General features: G+C 39.8%; 1 protein-coding gene across 1 annotated transcript; it reads right to left on the reverse strand.

Annotated features, from left to right (window-relative positions):
* Positions 1 to 2,136: 2,136 nt before the first annotated feature.
* On the reverse strand, positions 2,137 to 14,637 carry LOC145230208 (uncharacterized). The gene is made up of 4 exons (XM_080095594.1): positions 12,820 to 14,637; positions 6,326 to 6,729; positions 4,869 to 5,677; positions 2,137 to 4,494 (listed from the first exon to the last, which is right to left on the reverse strand). The coding sequence occupies exons 1-4, from the start codon at positions 12,869 to 12,871 to the stop codon at positions 3,696 to 3,698; spliced, it is 2,064 nt and encodes a 687-aa protein (XP_079951720.1). The 5' UTR covers positions 12,872 to 14,637; the 3' UTR covers positions 2,137 to 3,695.
* Between the last annotated feature and the right edge of the window lie 1,759 nt (positions 14,638 to 16,396).

Consider the following 16,396-nt stretch of genomic DNA (forward strand, 5'->3'; position numbering starts at 1 on the left):
CGGTCAGAAATACAAAACCGAGGTAAATTATACATACAAAGCCTTTTACGAAGGGGTTAATACACTATGAAAAATCACTAGAAATTACAAAGATGATGCTAAATTGAAAAATTCAAAAGATTTATATCTTTAGGGCTTAGGCACATGCACATTCTTAAAGTTACGAATAAAAATTTAAGCTCTTTTCAGTTATAATCTTGAACAAAAGGATAAAATATGCCCCACGTCACATGAGAATTTTCATTCATAAACGTGCCCAACCCATTTTCCCAAAATAGTTCACACTTTTCGCTTTTCAATAAAGATTAACTAAACGCTAAACACTACCTTCCCTTTTAAACTGAATTATACAACTTTGTACATAAATATTATTACAACGTAGTTATGCAACTTACACAAACAGAAAGCAGAAGTATATATTGTTAAACCAATTTGTCACAAACTTCCAACATTTCACAAATTTGATCATCATCGTCAGCTGCTGTCATCAGTGCCGCCACGCTTCAGTGCACCACTTTATTACGTAATTTTGTCAGTCTTTGTTCGGCATTTAAATAATAATTTTAACCATGTTGTAGAACTAAACTTTTTAAAAAACAGTGATTTAAGTTTATTTGGTTGGCTATAAATTTTAAATAGATATTCGAACAAGTTTAAACTGAGTAACCGCGGTGGTGCATTTTTGCCCCCTGAACACGTTTAGTTGTATCCTATCCAGCCATTTGTATTTTTGGGTACGGTATCTAATTCAAAGTTCTATTATTTAAATCTGACACCCTTTAGCTCCAACGTTCGTTTTTCATTTTGAGGTATGTAAAATGAGAACAGATTCAACCGAACATGCATAATAAAAAGTGGTTGCTGGCCAGCAGTTTAGCCTATAATACCACCCACTTATTTTTAGAGTGCACTAGCCAAAACAGAACGATTTTGAAGAGCATTTTTACGTTTTTTTTACAAAAATGTCACCCAGATTGCCGAGTGCTTAGCGCAACTGTGCCTTGTGCACTAAAGGTTGTGGGTTCCGGTCCAGCCTTGACCACTTTGTGCAATGATATACTAGTAGCTGTTGTATCATTGCTGTATGTTTCCCTGAACAATAAACTTGAACGACATTGCTCCGTATCGAACCAATTAAAAAGTCCGACTTCAAACAATTAAAAAAGATTATTTAAAGCTAGGCTACAAAACATAAGAATATGATGCAACGCATGTAGTTTTTTTGGAAAGGTTTTCAAATTGAGGATAAATCAATCTCTGGCAACTTTGAAATCATTTACATTTGGCGACATCTTCAAGTGGTCGAATCTTAAGTGACATTTGAATGGGCACGCGACCGTTAATAGGATTAGGTTAGCTAAAGATAATATTGACCAAGAGATTATAACTGGCCGCTCGTATGAAAAATCTTGTTTGTGAGTTTTTATTCCTTTTATTTTGTACTATTTCTATTGTTCCCGCCATTTTTAGATTACAGGCAAACAGTTAAAGGAAAATTTTGATCGGCAATTGCCCGATGTCAAACCATGGTTAAACTATTGACCCCAACATGGCTTTTAGTTGTTGTTATTTTGTGAAGTGTATTAACTCGTCTGGTCTGTATGGTTGTAGCCATAAGTATGTATAATCAGCAACGTTGTTACAAAAAACATACTGAACTAATTAATAAACCATTTGAAGAATGACTGACTGTGTAATTTGTTTAAATGACAAAAAAATGATATTCTCAAAAACATTTGCCTTACGAAAAAGAACATATAGACGGATTGAAGGGCATTGAAAGCTACTATGTTACATGTAGTTATATGGTATGCATAACTCAGTGATTCGTTGAACTGTGGACAGTTATACCTATTCGGGTTATTTTAAATTTTTAGGGGGTAAGTTTTTTTTGAAGAGGAGTTAAATGAAATTAATTTGGTTGTTCTCAGTGGTAACGATAATGAAAAGATCAAGAACCACTTTGTGCCCAAAACACTTGGATGTCCCCAACACCAAACTGGTTTATCGGTCCTTTTATGACTTGAAATAAAAATTAATTTAAAATAGAAATATATGGTGTCGCTAGGATGTTTGTCTGCAAAATAATCGCATTTTTAAAAACCGATTACTTTAGAAAAGCTTAAAACAAAAGTACACGGGGAACTTTTCCTTGTATTTGCAAACATGGAACTTTTGTCGATTGTGGATTTCATACACGCTATACTGCACACACAACGTGTATGTGATAAATAACAACAGATAAACTGTTACTAGGAATAAATAAGTGCCACTGGAACTTTTTGAACTTCAACTTATGCGCTTTGGCGTCGGGAAAATATTACAAAACAAGAAAAATGAACATACTATAGAATTCATTGGGCAGTAACACTTAAAAAAAAGAGTAAAGAAAAACATAAACAAATAGAAAAAGTTCTTTGGTAATATAACTTAAGTTTAACAAAGTCAAATGCATTAAAATCTAATAATAAATATTACGTTCAGTTTTAAAAATGGATGCTTTTTTGCTAATTAAATGCAGTAAACTAGCGCTGTTTTGTGTGTACATTTTAACGCCAACAATTTGCGGAATTATACCCCTCTGAAACCAGGTGGTAAGAGGGCATGGAAAAAAGGCCAGGTATACGTAAAAACAAAGTCCATTGCAATTAAATGTCAGCCAATATGGCGCAGAACTACAATGAGGCTAAAACAACGCAGCACCTTAGCAATAATAAGTTCGCTTTGTCCGTTCATCCGCAAACGATTACTGTAACCGGAAACTGTTGTCAAAACGACTATTGTCCGAAGTTACCATTAGCACGCCGTTGACCAGCTTCTCAAAATGACAAAGGAAAGCATTTGTCTGGCGTCCAAAGCTTTCTGGACACAGACTCGCCATTCGTGTAGTGTTTAGAAAAGTAGCCGCGCTAGCGTTATGTAACAAGGTAGCGTTTTCTCACACCGCACCAATATCTACTTGACTCCGGCTTCGGGACAATGCCATACTGTTGATATGGACCTAAGAGAACGCATTCACCACTTGAAAAGTGTTTTCTCAGGCTCTGGACCTACGGTAAAAATAGCTTGCGGACGTGCACTGCCCGGGCGTGATTTTAAATTCTTCCGAGTCGAGTCCGAAATGTCTATGTCCAGTCAATTGTTTGGGTCTTTGCCTTAATTCTTCCCGATAATGCACTTATGGGGCAAAGCATATGAAAAAAATATCCTTTTTTTGCTAACACTTTTTGGGGTTTTCTGGGGGAAGTTTTGAGACTCAATTGAAGTTTATGACAAAAACTAAATTTTACGTGGAACAACTTGCAAGCCCTGGAAAAGTTTGTTGGCTAGGGTTCGAATCCCACCGAGAGTCAAGATTGTCTACACGCCTTACTGTATTAAAATGCCTAAAACGTCGGGTTTGTGGCAGCAGAGCTGATGTAATGTGAGTTATCTACGTATAAGTGTGGTATTTTAGGCATTAATCCTTCATGACAGACCCGAGAAATGATCAAGCGTTTGGGCGTGTGACAATTATTGTGCGTTGAGAATGTTGCTAGGTAGTATATCGGGTACTTCAAGCCTTTTATCCGCTCCCCGTAGAACTTACAGCTTTAGTGATAATCACTGCGTGAAACTAATACGAATGTGGCAAGGGCAAATAAGTTCGTTAAACCTCCGTTTGGGTTCAAAGGTGAAGATAGGGGTGGTCGGTTTTACCGTGTGTTCTGGTCACCATTGTAAACGACCACAATTGCAGTTTGCTGGTTTGGCTCTGGCGAGGGGGGTGGGGTTCTTTCTCGAACCACCTGTTCCGCCAATAACCCCGTTTGCACCCCTAACAACCAGCGTATTATCCGCTTTTGTTGAAAGTCTTCTTCGCAAAGGTCGTCGTCTGGTTCGTCCAGTAACGCCTGGTCGATTAAACTCTCATTTAGTTCTTGTTCTTCGCCGTAGACGTTCTTAAAATAATCGGATGTCTGTTCTTTAACCTCGTTGGCCGATGCACCGACGACAAAGTGACGATTTTCTTCGTTTCGCGATATTTCGGTTGTTTCTTTCAACTGACTTTCCACCCTTCGTTTGCCTGGACCTGGAATATGAAACAAGGATTGTGACTTTGGTTTGTTTTGAGTGGACAAGTGTGGCCCGTTTGATTGCGATTCTTGAGGTAGCGATTCGCGCGCCTTTTTATGCGGAGTTTCCTCGTCATTCTGTTCATCCTCGTTGCCCTCCACAAACGCTGAGTCGTCGCGAGTTTGCTCAGTCATTTTTAATTGGTCCATCGCTGGCACAAGTCCTATAACCGGAGTTGTCGGTTTCAGTAAATCGTTTGATTTCGTTATTTCCAGTGATTGCCCTGGTGTGGACGAATCGTGAGGGGTTTCTTCAATTCGTTGCAACTGATCTCGTCTCACCACCGTCGCAGTAGCTGCCTGCAAAGCCTGTTCCTTATAAGAGTTCACAGTACTGGAACCGGACCTTGCGGAAGCTGTTCTCTGCTCCATGATATCCCTGTATGAAAAACATAAGTTACAAGAAGCACCGAATGGGCTTAACTACACGTAAAGAACTCACATCTGACAACGTTGGCTAAGTACAGAAGGTGGCGTAAAGAGCACATTTAAGTAAGTTTCTAAGACCAGGAACCAAGTTCTAGTTCTAACCCTTTTTTCTCATAATAATCCTAAATTCTGAAGCATTTTATACAAATATGGAGGAAAAACATTCTATTTTAGACGTTTTACCTTTTGTCAATATGCTTTCTGGTAGTTTTTGACCAAGCTATGTTTAATTCCGTGTCTAGTGTTTCTACTTCAGTTAAATTTAAGTTAACCTTGTGGAAAATGGACTTAAGTTTTGGTAAAAAGTATTAGGCTTAGTCTTACCTTGGTGTTGACCCGTTACGCAATTCATTGAAAGTTTTGTAAAATTCAGGACTCCGGTTAGCGTCAAAATTGCCAAAGAGGGCAGTGTTTGGAAGTGACGCTCTCCGTTTACCGACAAACACCATCCTGTCCGACGGTCTCTCCGCGCTGCCACCACTAGAGGGCGAATACACACTGGTGGATCGAAAGTTGCCATGCAGTTTTCGACTTTGCGGCCTCGAGACAAGAGTCGATTCGGGGCCACTTTCTGCTATTAGAGTCTCATGAGCTTGTGGCGACGAAGGCACCACGGGGTAGCTCTTTTTGGCTACTCGATCGTCAACTGTATGTGGTGGGTCGGTACGGGACAAAATAAAAGTGTCTTGGTGATCATTTAGAGAATTTTTGACCGGCGATTCGTTCCTGCGCGGTGCGTTCCTGTACGGCGACTTCCGACCAGAAGCTAGCGCTTGCCTAAAGTCAGCCCTTTGGAGGGAATAGTCCACGCTAGCAGACCGCCGGTCTTTAGGCTGGGAGGCAACTTTTCGGTTGGGCGGAATTGGCGATAGAGAAGTCCTTCGTTCATCGCTCCTTGACGACTGAAGAAACGATCTCTCGGGGCCGCTGTTGTTCCGGTGCCGCGGGGGCACATTTATTCCACCCCGCACAGTAATTTTGACGTCAGACTGGCGCTGGCCGCGTGACGTCAAAGGGGGAAGCACCGGCTGTTGCTCAGCATCGGCGAACGCGGACGAGTCGATTGTGACGTCAAAAGAGTTGGGGACGTTGTCGTGAGGCCCGTTACCAGCTTGCCCAGCGAGTCGCCATATCTACAAAAGAAAATAATATATTTAGTAGCAATATAGGAAAAAAAGACAAATGGTCACCTTCAACCACGACCTAACAAATCAACTGTTTTCACACTTTGTCAATGCACAAAACAAATGTCCTCAGTGCACTTCTTGTATGTTGGTGTGCTTGCAAAAATGTAACGTTAGAGGAATTGGAGTGTGTTAGATTTTGTGGCAAAGGTATCGGAATAACCTGGTGGCGCGAAGGAATAGTTTGGTAATTGTTTAGAAAACGACGCCCTGTTTAATAGACCTGATCCAGCAAGTGTTCGTTAAATCATGGGTTGGATAAGGCAAAGTATGACTGTAAATTAGTTAACGTGGAAACGTGTTTTATTTAATGTCAATTTTAAGTTTTAACTTGGGGCCGTAATATCCCCAAAAGACTCAAACAGATCGTCGTGCAAAATCATCCATATATAGTAAACGAAAATAGGTTATTGCACAACGGTTATTCGGATATTCCGTTTTATTGCATGGGGGTCGTGAAACCTTAGTGAGTCTATATACTTGGACATCATAATTTCCAGTATTGGCCGACGGTTTCACGACTTTAGTAAGAGACGCATAATCCGGTTAGAAACATAAAATAGTATGGCAAATCAGTTAAATGATTTATTTACTGACCTGATAAGTGCAACCTATTGAATTTCTTCGGCTTGCTTGAGATCTAGACCCTACATTACGATACGAGCTGTTCCTTGTCCCACCACGGAACTCGGGACCTCTACGACTCGGCTGAGCCTGCAGATACGACTCTTGCGTTTTGTTATAATGTCCGTAACCATTTGTGGTAGCTTCCTGGTATTCTGTTGAAGACATGGACCCTTGTCTGATTGGTCCAGAGTTTTTTGACGACGAAGTTCGACGCGACGATACAAAATTGGAACCACTACCGGAACTAAATTTGTTGGTCGGCTCCAAATGATTTTTATGGTCGGTTCCAGGCGTGGATCCTCGCCGCATGGTTGTCGTCAGTTTGTTTCTGTTGATTCTCGTGGAACGGCTGTTATCTGTTTCGCTTACATGTCCTGAAAAAAAGCAAGTATATATTTAAGTGCTGCTTCTAGACCAGTGGTTTTCAACCTTTCTATAAGTCTGGGCCTATAGTATTTTTTCAAGTGTGCATAAAGTCGCAAAAAAACGAGATCTCAAAAAATCACTAAAGGTACCTTGAAAGCTATTATAGCAATCTTTGGTGGTTTTCTAAAGTCTGGTGCGAGCCGCGGTTGAGAATCACTGTTATAGACTTTTAGGTCTCGCATATGCTGTTTTGTTTTAGCATAACCATTGCCGGTCTCAATAATAATGTAAAATAATGGAGACATGGCGAAGATAAAGTACTTTGTATGTTGCAATATGGTCGCGAAGTTGGGGTTGGAACATTATACGACACAAAATACATTTGCCAGAAGAGCTCTATAAACTTGATTATACGACACTGTTATAGGGATTGCACTTTTTATTTCGCGGTCAGCGATTATATTTATCATTTTACAGGCCTCATAAACACTTAAACATCAGTTAAACACGTCGCAATTGGTTTTGTATAGCAGATTGGGGATTAACGTGCTTTACAATGTAACTTGGAATAAAAATGGGGAAACCCAAATTGAGACTACGAAGAGAAACTATAATATACTTAAACCACTCTAGACAGGCTGATCACTTTAACCACATTTGATGAACAAAGAGCTTTAGATGTCAGTAAGTCAAATATTTTACTCTATAAGCGGGAGTTATTATAAAAGTAATATCATCAAAAGATCAATTGGTGTGAGAATAAGAGATTTAAAATTGATTTGACATCAAAAATGTTTCTGCCTATTTACCACGTTGGGGGGTAAATACACAAATCTTGGCGCAACTAAACGGTTTGCAATGATGTGAAATAAAGCCCGAAAGCAAAATTATTATGTTTGACTGGCATATTTGCCATAATAACACAAAGTTTTATTGAAAAACTTGAAGTCGACCTTTGTATCAATGGTTTGTGAAAAGGTTAAACTTGTCAGGCCCAAAACCGCCCAGTTGCGTCAAGTTTTCGAAAGCCAACCGCAATTCTTGCTTTGATGTTGGATTATTATGGCAACTTGCGACACCGATTCTGCCCTAATACTCCTTGTGACAAACCGCCTTCTGACACGAATCAAAAGCGACGATATGAGCTTTGTGTTTGTAACCAGCCCACAGCTCCTTAAAACCGCGCCTGTCCCAAAGTTTAATTTGCTGTTTGGGGTGACGTGTTTAGCGGGAACAAGAGCAAGCAAACCAAGGGCGTAACCAGGCGACCAACACAATTACACGCGCCGTTCGTACAAAGCGCATATACAGGTTACTTAACAATTCAACAATAGACGATCAAATAAGGCAATATCGAGGGCACTTCCCACGGCAAACCCGCACTATTTGTCAATTTTCTTGACTGAGGGATTTGGGTTTCGAACATTTTCCCTACCGTGTATTGCGTGATAATCCTACAAGGCTGGGTCGTACGTGACAAAACCTCTGCAAGGGGCGTAATACAGAACTCGAGCCGCATCTAAATAGGCCGGCGCGGCAGTCCGTTTGACCCTGCTCGCGTATTGATTTACCCGAAACCGCTGGCAAAAGTATCCACTTAAAAAGAGAAAGTTAGCTGCAGACGAATGAAGTCACAAAAGCGATCCGGTGGTTAAGCACCCTTGTGCCATTCGGAACAATTCTGAAGGACTCTTACCAGCAGCTTATGAATGTTAAGTTACTGCGCTCCAGACGCTCAACGCTCCAGCAAAGTCCAAAATCCGGCACCAAAGAGAAACAAGCCTCACTTTCACTTACTTGGATTTCAACAATATACTTGAACTTTGTTAATGATGTGAAGGACCGCTTAGGGGGCAGCAGACCTTGCGACTGTGCGCAATGACATGTTGTTGAAAACCAAATGCAACACACGTGTTCCCATAGTCATATGCCACCATAGTGCGACATACAAGTGTTCAAAACGCTCGTTCTAACTTAAATTTTTTTTGTACATTTCAAAATACTTCACAAAATTGAAGTTTGGCAATAAATGCATCCATTTTACGAAAATATAGGAAACAAACAGGAGTAATTCCACTTTCTTCACAATATTTGTTCATGATAGGCAGAATGGTCAGTATCAATACACCAAGGCATGATCCGTTGCGTTTTGTTGAATTAAGCCCACTTGGTCACTAGGGGTTTTCAGTTTTCGGTGTGTGTGTTTTTCAATGTTTTTTGTTACACCGGCACTGGTTTAATATGCTTTTTGACCACACTGAGGTGTTCTTACAACAAGAGTGCAAGTGGAATCATACACAACTAAACACAGATACCTTACATCAGGGGTGTATAAAGTGCGGTCCGGGGGCCAAATGCGCCCGGCGGCATTTTACGTGGCCCGCGGCTACTGTTTCAAATTGTGTTACATACGGCCGCCTTCTATTTTGGATTAAGTTTTTGTATTGTGGCGACTTGTGACTTCACGCAAAAGCTTTCCATGGAACTTTATTTACCGATAAAAATGAAGTATGTATGGCGTTGACCTAACAAAATCCCAGCACTATTTCTTTTAATCCCGTTTATTTGTGTTTTAATTCTACGCGGGCGTCTTTGCCTGATAAAATTGACCCCCATTAAACAAAGTTTGGAAATCCTTGCTTTACATTAAATTGCCAAAGCAGCCAAACCCAACACCAAGCAACCACAGGAATGATAAACCATTTTAAAAGTGTAATAGAAAAGCCGTATTCTCAACCAACTACCAATAAAACTGTGTCTAAAATTTGCATTCTAGTGTTTTGTATTAAAGATAAGTCCGTATAGAAATGAAATACGTGTTCACACAGTAAATTTTACGCACCAGTGGGCTCTGCAAAGCACCTATGTAGCCACAACAAAAAGTCCTTGGTCTTTTCTAAGCGGTTCTACATTGCGTAAGTCAAATTAGGGCGCAGGTTTAATTACGAGGTTCGAATTTTTTTTCTTTCTTACAAGTTGGCAAAAGCTTAATAAATTTTCATTCTTACCATGCTTATCTCGCATACCGAAAATGTTTTTTGCCCGTTGACATTTACACCCAAACAGTGTCAAGTAAACCCCTTGGGGTAAAAATGTGCCCCAATCATGTTGAGAAGTAATAGTTCATTAAAATATTTTCTATTTAAGATGAGTTGAGTTTATTTCGCATGGTGAAAGAAAACATAGCGACATACTAGCGCTAAAACAGTCACCAAGCCAGCAATAGTTTCGCAACGGTCATTAAAGCGTTGAAATATGGACGCACAATTTGTAATAATAGTATTTGTTTATGGTGGTAGGAATAGGTCATTACTACATAAAAACAAAATTTAGCCTAAACATTGCATTAAAGTCGAAAAAAATCTGTTTGTGACCACAAACTACCAAAGAATACACACATAGAACATTTTAGGTAAAACCGTTTGAGAACCAGAAGGTCGATATATCTTGTGCCAGTCAAATTAACTACACAAGTACAGACGGGTTCATCACTAAGGCAGGGATATCGTTGACAACAGAGAAACAATACAAGCACGTCGGGAGCACGCCTTAACTTGAAAGCAAACACGCGCCGAAAAGCAAAAGCTCAGCTTACCCTTCAGTGTCGTGAGAAACCGTAATCAACCGCGACCCGCGACACGCGACAAAGCGACACCCACGCGTGTGGCAAGTTCACACAGAGTTCAACAAGTCTGATGTATATCATTTTTTATTTATAGTACAAAAATACCAATATAAACGGTATTAAAGTTAGCCTCACTTGATGTATGTTGGCTTTGCCACGATTTGGGCTTATGTTTGTGGTGAAAGATATTAATAGCGAAACGTGTTATTTTTGTTTGACAGATAGTCATATTCTTGGATTAAAATTTTGACAGTTTTGACAAAGGTCGTTTGGCTTGCGAAGTATGGATAAAAGTTAAGTATCTTAGACTAACGACCACCCCGGACAGCTAGCGGAGTTTCATTGCCTTGTGCCTACTTCAATTCGCAAGATATAATCGCGTTCTTTGCAGCAACAATTACATTTGCTCAAGTCAAACTCAGATCATATTTGGCGGCTTTTTTGATATATTACCAGACGCAGTATTCTATGTCGCTGGTTTTTCTGTGTATGAGCAACATCACAGCAATTTGTCTAACACAAACATTTTTTCCATGAGCGACGAGATTAAAAGGCCGATTGGAAACAATTTGAACGCACTAGTATCGAGTTATGATGATCATTATAGATAAAGCAGAGCCATAACCCTGTATCAAACCTGTGGTGAAAGTACAGTCGTGCTATAGGTGGCAACACAATACAAACGAAAATATCTCAAATCGCATAACCCTCACACGGGTGGAGGCGAGGCCACTTTCCAAATCGGCGCCGATTGTACAAGTGAAACACGAGAGCTTTATCGTACATTTGACACCACAAGGTTTGGTAAAATTTTCACAAGGCCTCCACCTCTTACACAGATCGCCGCGGACACGAAAGCACCGTTAGTCTCGCTGCACCTGCGGTCGGGCTCGTTTTGGCAACACAGGGACAAGCCCTTTTTTACGCAACATTGCCTTGTGCGATGAAAGTTGTGTAGATGGGCGTGATTGTGGGTAACTACACTGACGCACTGCCACCGGTTGGCCGTAAAAATGTGCTATGTGTGCAATATTGCTGCAAACTAGAAAAATCTTTTTAAAACAGGAAATTTACCCTTGACGAATTTGAATGTTGCAATATACAGCCTATAACAGCGGTCGTTTCTTATTAAACTCACACAAATATCTCATAAAATAACGTCAATGATAACGATTTTTTGTGTTCTCTATGTCGTTTCTGGCATTTGACTTATGTAACCCTGAATTTTAAAAGTTTTTTTAAGTAACGTAAGTAAAAAAAACAGTCGCGAAACGATGGACTACACAACGCAACACACGGTTGCTTGCTTGCGTACAACAGGGGAATACAGGAAAACAGCTTTAAAATAAGTTAAAGGCAAGCGGAACACAAAGTTAGCGTCGCATTTCCTTGGAGTATGTTGTTTCTTGTTTAAATGTTATTATTATTGTGTCGCTTATGACTGGCTTCGAGACTTCATTGTTCGCTAACGTGAAAATGATAATATTTGGACAAGCGAATCCTCTTTGGGCGACTGGGTTCAAAATGAAAGACCACTGCTACTGTTTTTACTGCCACGAATCTGGAAATACATTCCTACGGTCTTCACAGCCTACTTGGCTGCCGCTATGCAATGGACTCCATTCAAAAGAAGACCACGACTCGCGTAGCTTTGAGCGACGGACGCAAAATACACAACTGGGTAGGAAAATGCCACGAGAACTTTAACCACGCCGGCACAGGAAAATATAACAAACACTTTGCCGATTCAAGGTTTGCTGGTTTCGGATGTGGCTAGATAGGTCAAATGAGTTCACATGCGTTCTGTAGATTGTGTGATTTGAGTTGGATTGCGCATTTTTCAGAGCATTTTTTTACTCTTGTGTCATAATGGTGAAAGTGCTTCTGATTTTGTGTAAAGAGACACCAAAAATCAGTCTAATAACACTGGACCAAAGGGACATAAAAAACATTTGTTATTAACTTAGTTACTTTGTTTGACAACGGTAATGCACAATACACGATTTTTCATGGGTTTTTACCAGCGGATTAAAACTGGGCTTGTGCCACTACATAACATCATATTTGTTGACCGTCCTAAATGGTCGAAACAAAATAAATCTAACAATAGGGGCCTGTTTTAGCGGACGAAAACACAGTGTTGCGCCATTACACTACATCAGTGGTCGGCAACTCTTAGCACGCAAGATGATTTTCATGTCACGGCAACGATTTGTTCGTGTTCAAATACTTTTTGATATATTTCAAACCAGTTACCGGAACATTTCTTGTTTTCATTTTGTTATGAAGTGACAATCTCAAAAACAATGCCTATTCACACACGAATGTATCTGTTTACCAAGATTACTGTATTATTTAACTGGCACCAGCTACAACGTTGGTACGAAAAGCCATTACTATTTCGACATAACAAGTAAATTGACAAACGGCGTTAAAAAGGTTGCCGACTCCTGCACTACACTATATTTCTTACCTGAATCGCCCGACGAGCCTCCAGAAATGTCGTACGAAGGAATATTCTGCATCTTGACATTACATCAGAAAGTCCATCGCGCTCTTTTCAAGGGTATAAGGCGCCTGTAATGAACTTTGCACGCAGTCACGGTCTTGGATACAGCGAAGTCATTACGCTGTGCACATCGTTCTAACCACACTATAGCTTTACAATACAGTTGCGTGCAGCAGTCTGTAAAAAATCGCTGTTAAAAAGCGAACCCAGCTGTTCATAAGCAGTTTAAACAGTCGCAAAAACCAATATCAATACGCGTGCGTGACATTACAACGCCATGGGCTGGTAAAATACACGATTAAAACTGACACAAGTCCTTTGTCCAGAAACCCTTTAAACTACTTTTATTTGCACGCGGGTGGGACTTAAAAGCCACATTTAGGCCAAAAGCCATCGTTTTCATTAGAAAATACTACATGGCAACTATAAGTAAACATGATGTCATAGCAGACTACACGAATCAGCCTCTGCAACTGGGTGGTGAATCTATTTGAATAAGACAGAAACTGACGATGCCTTAATAGGCGAAATTAATATTTCTGTTTCAAATAAAACATTACACTGACGCTGATCGTCTGCTGCTCTTTTTGAGTATATTTTGTATATGGCAACTATGTTACACTTTTGAATTAATAACTACTTCTTATTTATAACTACCTTATTACTTGTACCTGTTTTAAAACTAAACTTCCCTTTAAGGCCGGTCTGTTGTCATGTAAACTGGCATAACGACGTGTTTATCGTAAAGCGATTTGCGTCAATACCTAACCCTTGGTAACTCATTTACCATCCAATAATCGGCAAGTCATTACCTTTGCGTATAATTAGGTTTGGCTAGCATTTGGGGCACACCTTATCAAGTAAAAAGCACACAATGGCCTTCACAGGCAACAATAGATGCCACTTTAAGGCAACATTCTTCAGTGATTCGCGTTTAAGTTTTCGCAGCAGCTTGTAGTCAATATTGACTCTGGACAAATTCAGGTGTTTTTTTATAACCAACAATATGACTTTTACGAGGGAAAATCCACAATGATTTACAGTTGTATTCCGATAAAAAGCAGTAACGGTATCGTTTGTTTAGTGTGGTTTTAACATGCCCTTGAACAAGTTTTTGCACTTTAACGGTGCCCTCGATTGCCCTTCTTGTTTTAATCTTTTCCATGCAACCCTTATTGCCCCAGAACGTTTTCTTGCCCTGGGTTAACAGATTCAATTACAAAGTTTTAATTGAATTTCGAAACTACGGCTTGCTGATTATTGCTTTCGGCTTCGAATTGGTACCATAGAACCAGGTTCGAATTACAACAATGGATAACAATGGCATTGTTGAAACAATCACGCCTAATTCACACCCGTATTGTAATACTTTTAAATCAGTTTTAGAATTCCTTGTTTCAATTTACTTCTAGATGATTTAGCAAAAACTACAAATTAAATTGTGAAACCGTGTTCGATTTTTAAACACGACGTTTGGTGCAAACTTTTCTACGAGCAGAGAAGTTCCACACACGTCGTGTCCCACTTGAAAAATTAGCTTTGAGCCCCAATTTACTGTAAATAAGACCGGTATGGAAAACACGGGAAAAGCAAATAGGTAAGATCACATATACATAGGTAATGTCAATATTACTTCTATGTGGGTAGTCTTTTCTGAGCAGTAACCTTCCTTATCTTGAAACAAGCTGTTCTAAAAATAACCGATCAGAGATTTCAAACCACCTCATGTCACTGCACGGAATGCGAATTTTTGCTACACCCGTTTACACGATGCTACGAGTATAATGTTTTATTATTTATTGTAACTAAACACAGTCAGGAAATAATTTTCACCTAAAACGGCTGGATAAAAAAACGGCATAAGCTATACTTCGAGAAACAAAAACTGCTGTTTAGAAATCACAATAATTATCTCTGAATTGCATGCGAAATTTTATTTCATAAATAAACCTGTTTTTAGTATTACAATGTTCGCAAAAAAACGATGCTATCAACGCAAAGCGACATTTCGTTTTGTTGCGAATTCTAACCAACATTGGTAATAATGTTTTTCACGGTAATCCTGACAAAGCCTAAATCACGTTCCGGCTAGAAAGAGTAAAGTGGCACTTAAAAATACTGAACAACCTGGTCCTTGCGTCCTGTCAGAAAGCTCTGTCTTTGATCATGATTGATTGTCTAACGACGCGCTTCAAGTAAGACAATTACTAATTAAAGTTCCCTAACACTACATAGCAACTAGCAAAAAATGCAGTGCCAAAATGTACATATAATGCTGCTTATATAATCTCCCCTGTGGTGTAAGGTATTATGACACCACACTAACTAGTGTGTCCTTATGTCTTGCGTAACTACGTACAAATGCGCTGGCCAGAGCCTTCTTTTCAGTGATGGTGGAAATGTGAACCGATGTTGCTATTCCCGGGGCCCGCGCGCCGACTTATTATTGTATTCTGCTCGAAGTCCTTTTGTCAGTGCCTGGCGCATGCTCGAAAATAGTCCTCGAACACTGGAGCGTCGGGCTATAGTGTAATGGAATGCTGGACTTGTCCGTTCGGAAGGCTATTGTTTGTTCCTTTGATTGTCGTACGACTCAAAGGCCCTGCTGAAAGTTTTAGCCAAGTGTCCACATACCGATGTACTGATTGGGCCCGCCGGTACGTGGGAGCGCTATATAAAAAAAACTTGAATGGGTGCGGTGTACGTCTAATCGCTATTCAATCTCATTTGTCTGTTTTTAAAGCAGGACAAGTGACTTGAGGTTGTTTTAAGATTTGTTAAGTGTATCCGGTGGTAAGACTGGTCACTGTTGACCCCTTACCTACATACTTGGCCCGCCATTATAGGAGACAACGGCATTTTACGACCAATGCCTACTATAAAAAGTGTGGTATTTTTATTCGGGTTTTATTGTTTACCTTTCGCATAGTTTTGTCTTCGAGATATTGCGGAGTTTCTTGTGGAAAAAAATACAGAAGATAAAAATTGCAACCTGTTGAACATTTGCCCATGTCTTTTCGCTGTAAACACAATATATTTTGGTCCACCATTAGCCCGCTTAAAACGTTCATACACACAACGGCAAAAATAATGAAATAAAGCAAAGGTAACCTGAACAAACGGGTAAATTTACGCAGTCAAAACCATTTTTTAATTGCATGTGGGATCGTCAAAAGAATACACAGGGGTAATGGGCCCTGAGTCTCCCTGTTGAGAAAGTTTTTTTTAGAAAAAGCATCCGTTTGATATTTGTAAAAACAGAAAAGATCACATGCAAATTTGCAGCGTTGATGTGAAAAATTAAATTACAACTGTACAGAAGCGTACAAGACAGTAAACTGCAGAAATTGGTCCTCCTTCCCCTTTCATATTTATTCGCAATAATCTAAAATTGTGTATTCTAAAGATTGCAGGAGTGACAATGTGCGTCGTTGTTTGCATAGTTGTGTTGCCAAGTTATTAACTGTTGCATCCAGGTAACATGTTATTATGAATCGAGAGCAAACGAAGAACAAGAATGTAGAACAAACTGAAGTAAGAG

The sequence above is a fragment of the Phallusia mammillata genome, chromosome 5 (assembly GCF_965637545.1).
Source record: "Phallusia mammillata chromosome 5, kaPhaMamm4.hap1.1, whole genome shotgun sequence".
NCBI lineage: Eukaryota > Metazoa > Chordata > Ascidiacea > Phlebobranchia > Ascidiidae > Phallusia > Phallusia mammillata.

Bases quoted from the DNA above. Each gene is read 5' to 3' on its own strand.
- LOC145230208 (XM_080095594.1), bottom strand. From the start codon at position 12,871: ATGCAGAATATTCCTTCGTACGACATTTCTGGAGGCTCGTCGGGCGAT. The intron at 6,730-12,819 runs GTAAGAAATATA...GCTTTTTTTCAG, and splicing joins AGGCTCGTCGGGCGATTCAG to GACATGTAAGCGAAACAGAT. The intron at 4,495-4,868 runs GTAAGACTAAGC...TTTTTCATACAG, and splicing joins CGTAACGGGTCAACACCAAG to GGATATCATGGAGCAGAGAA.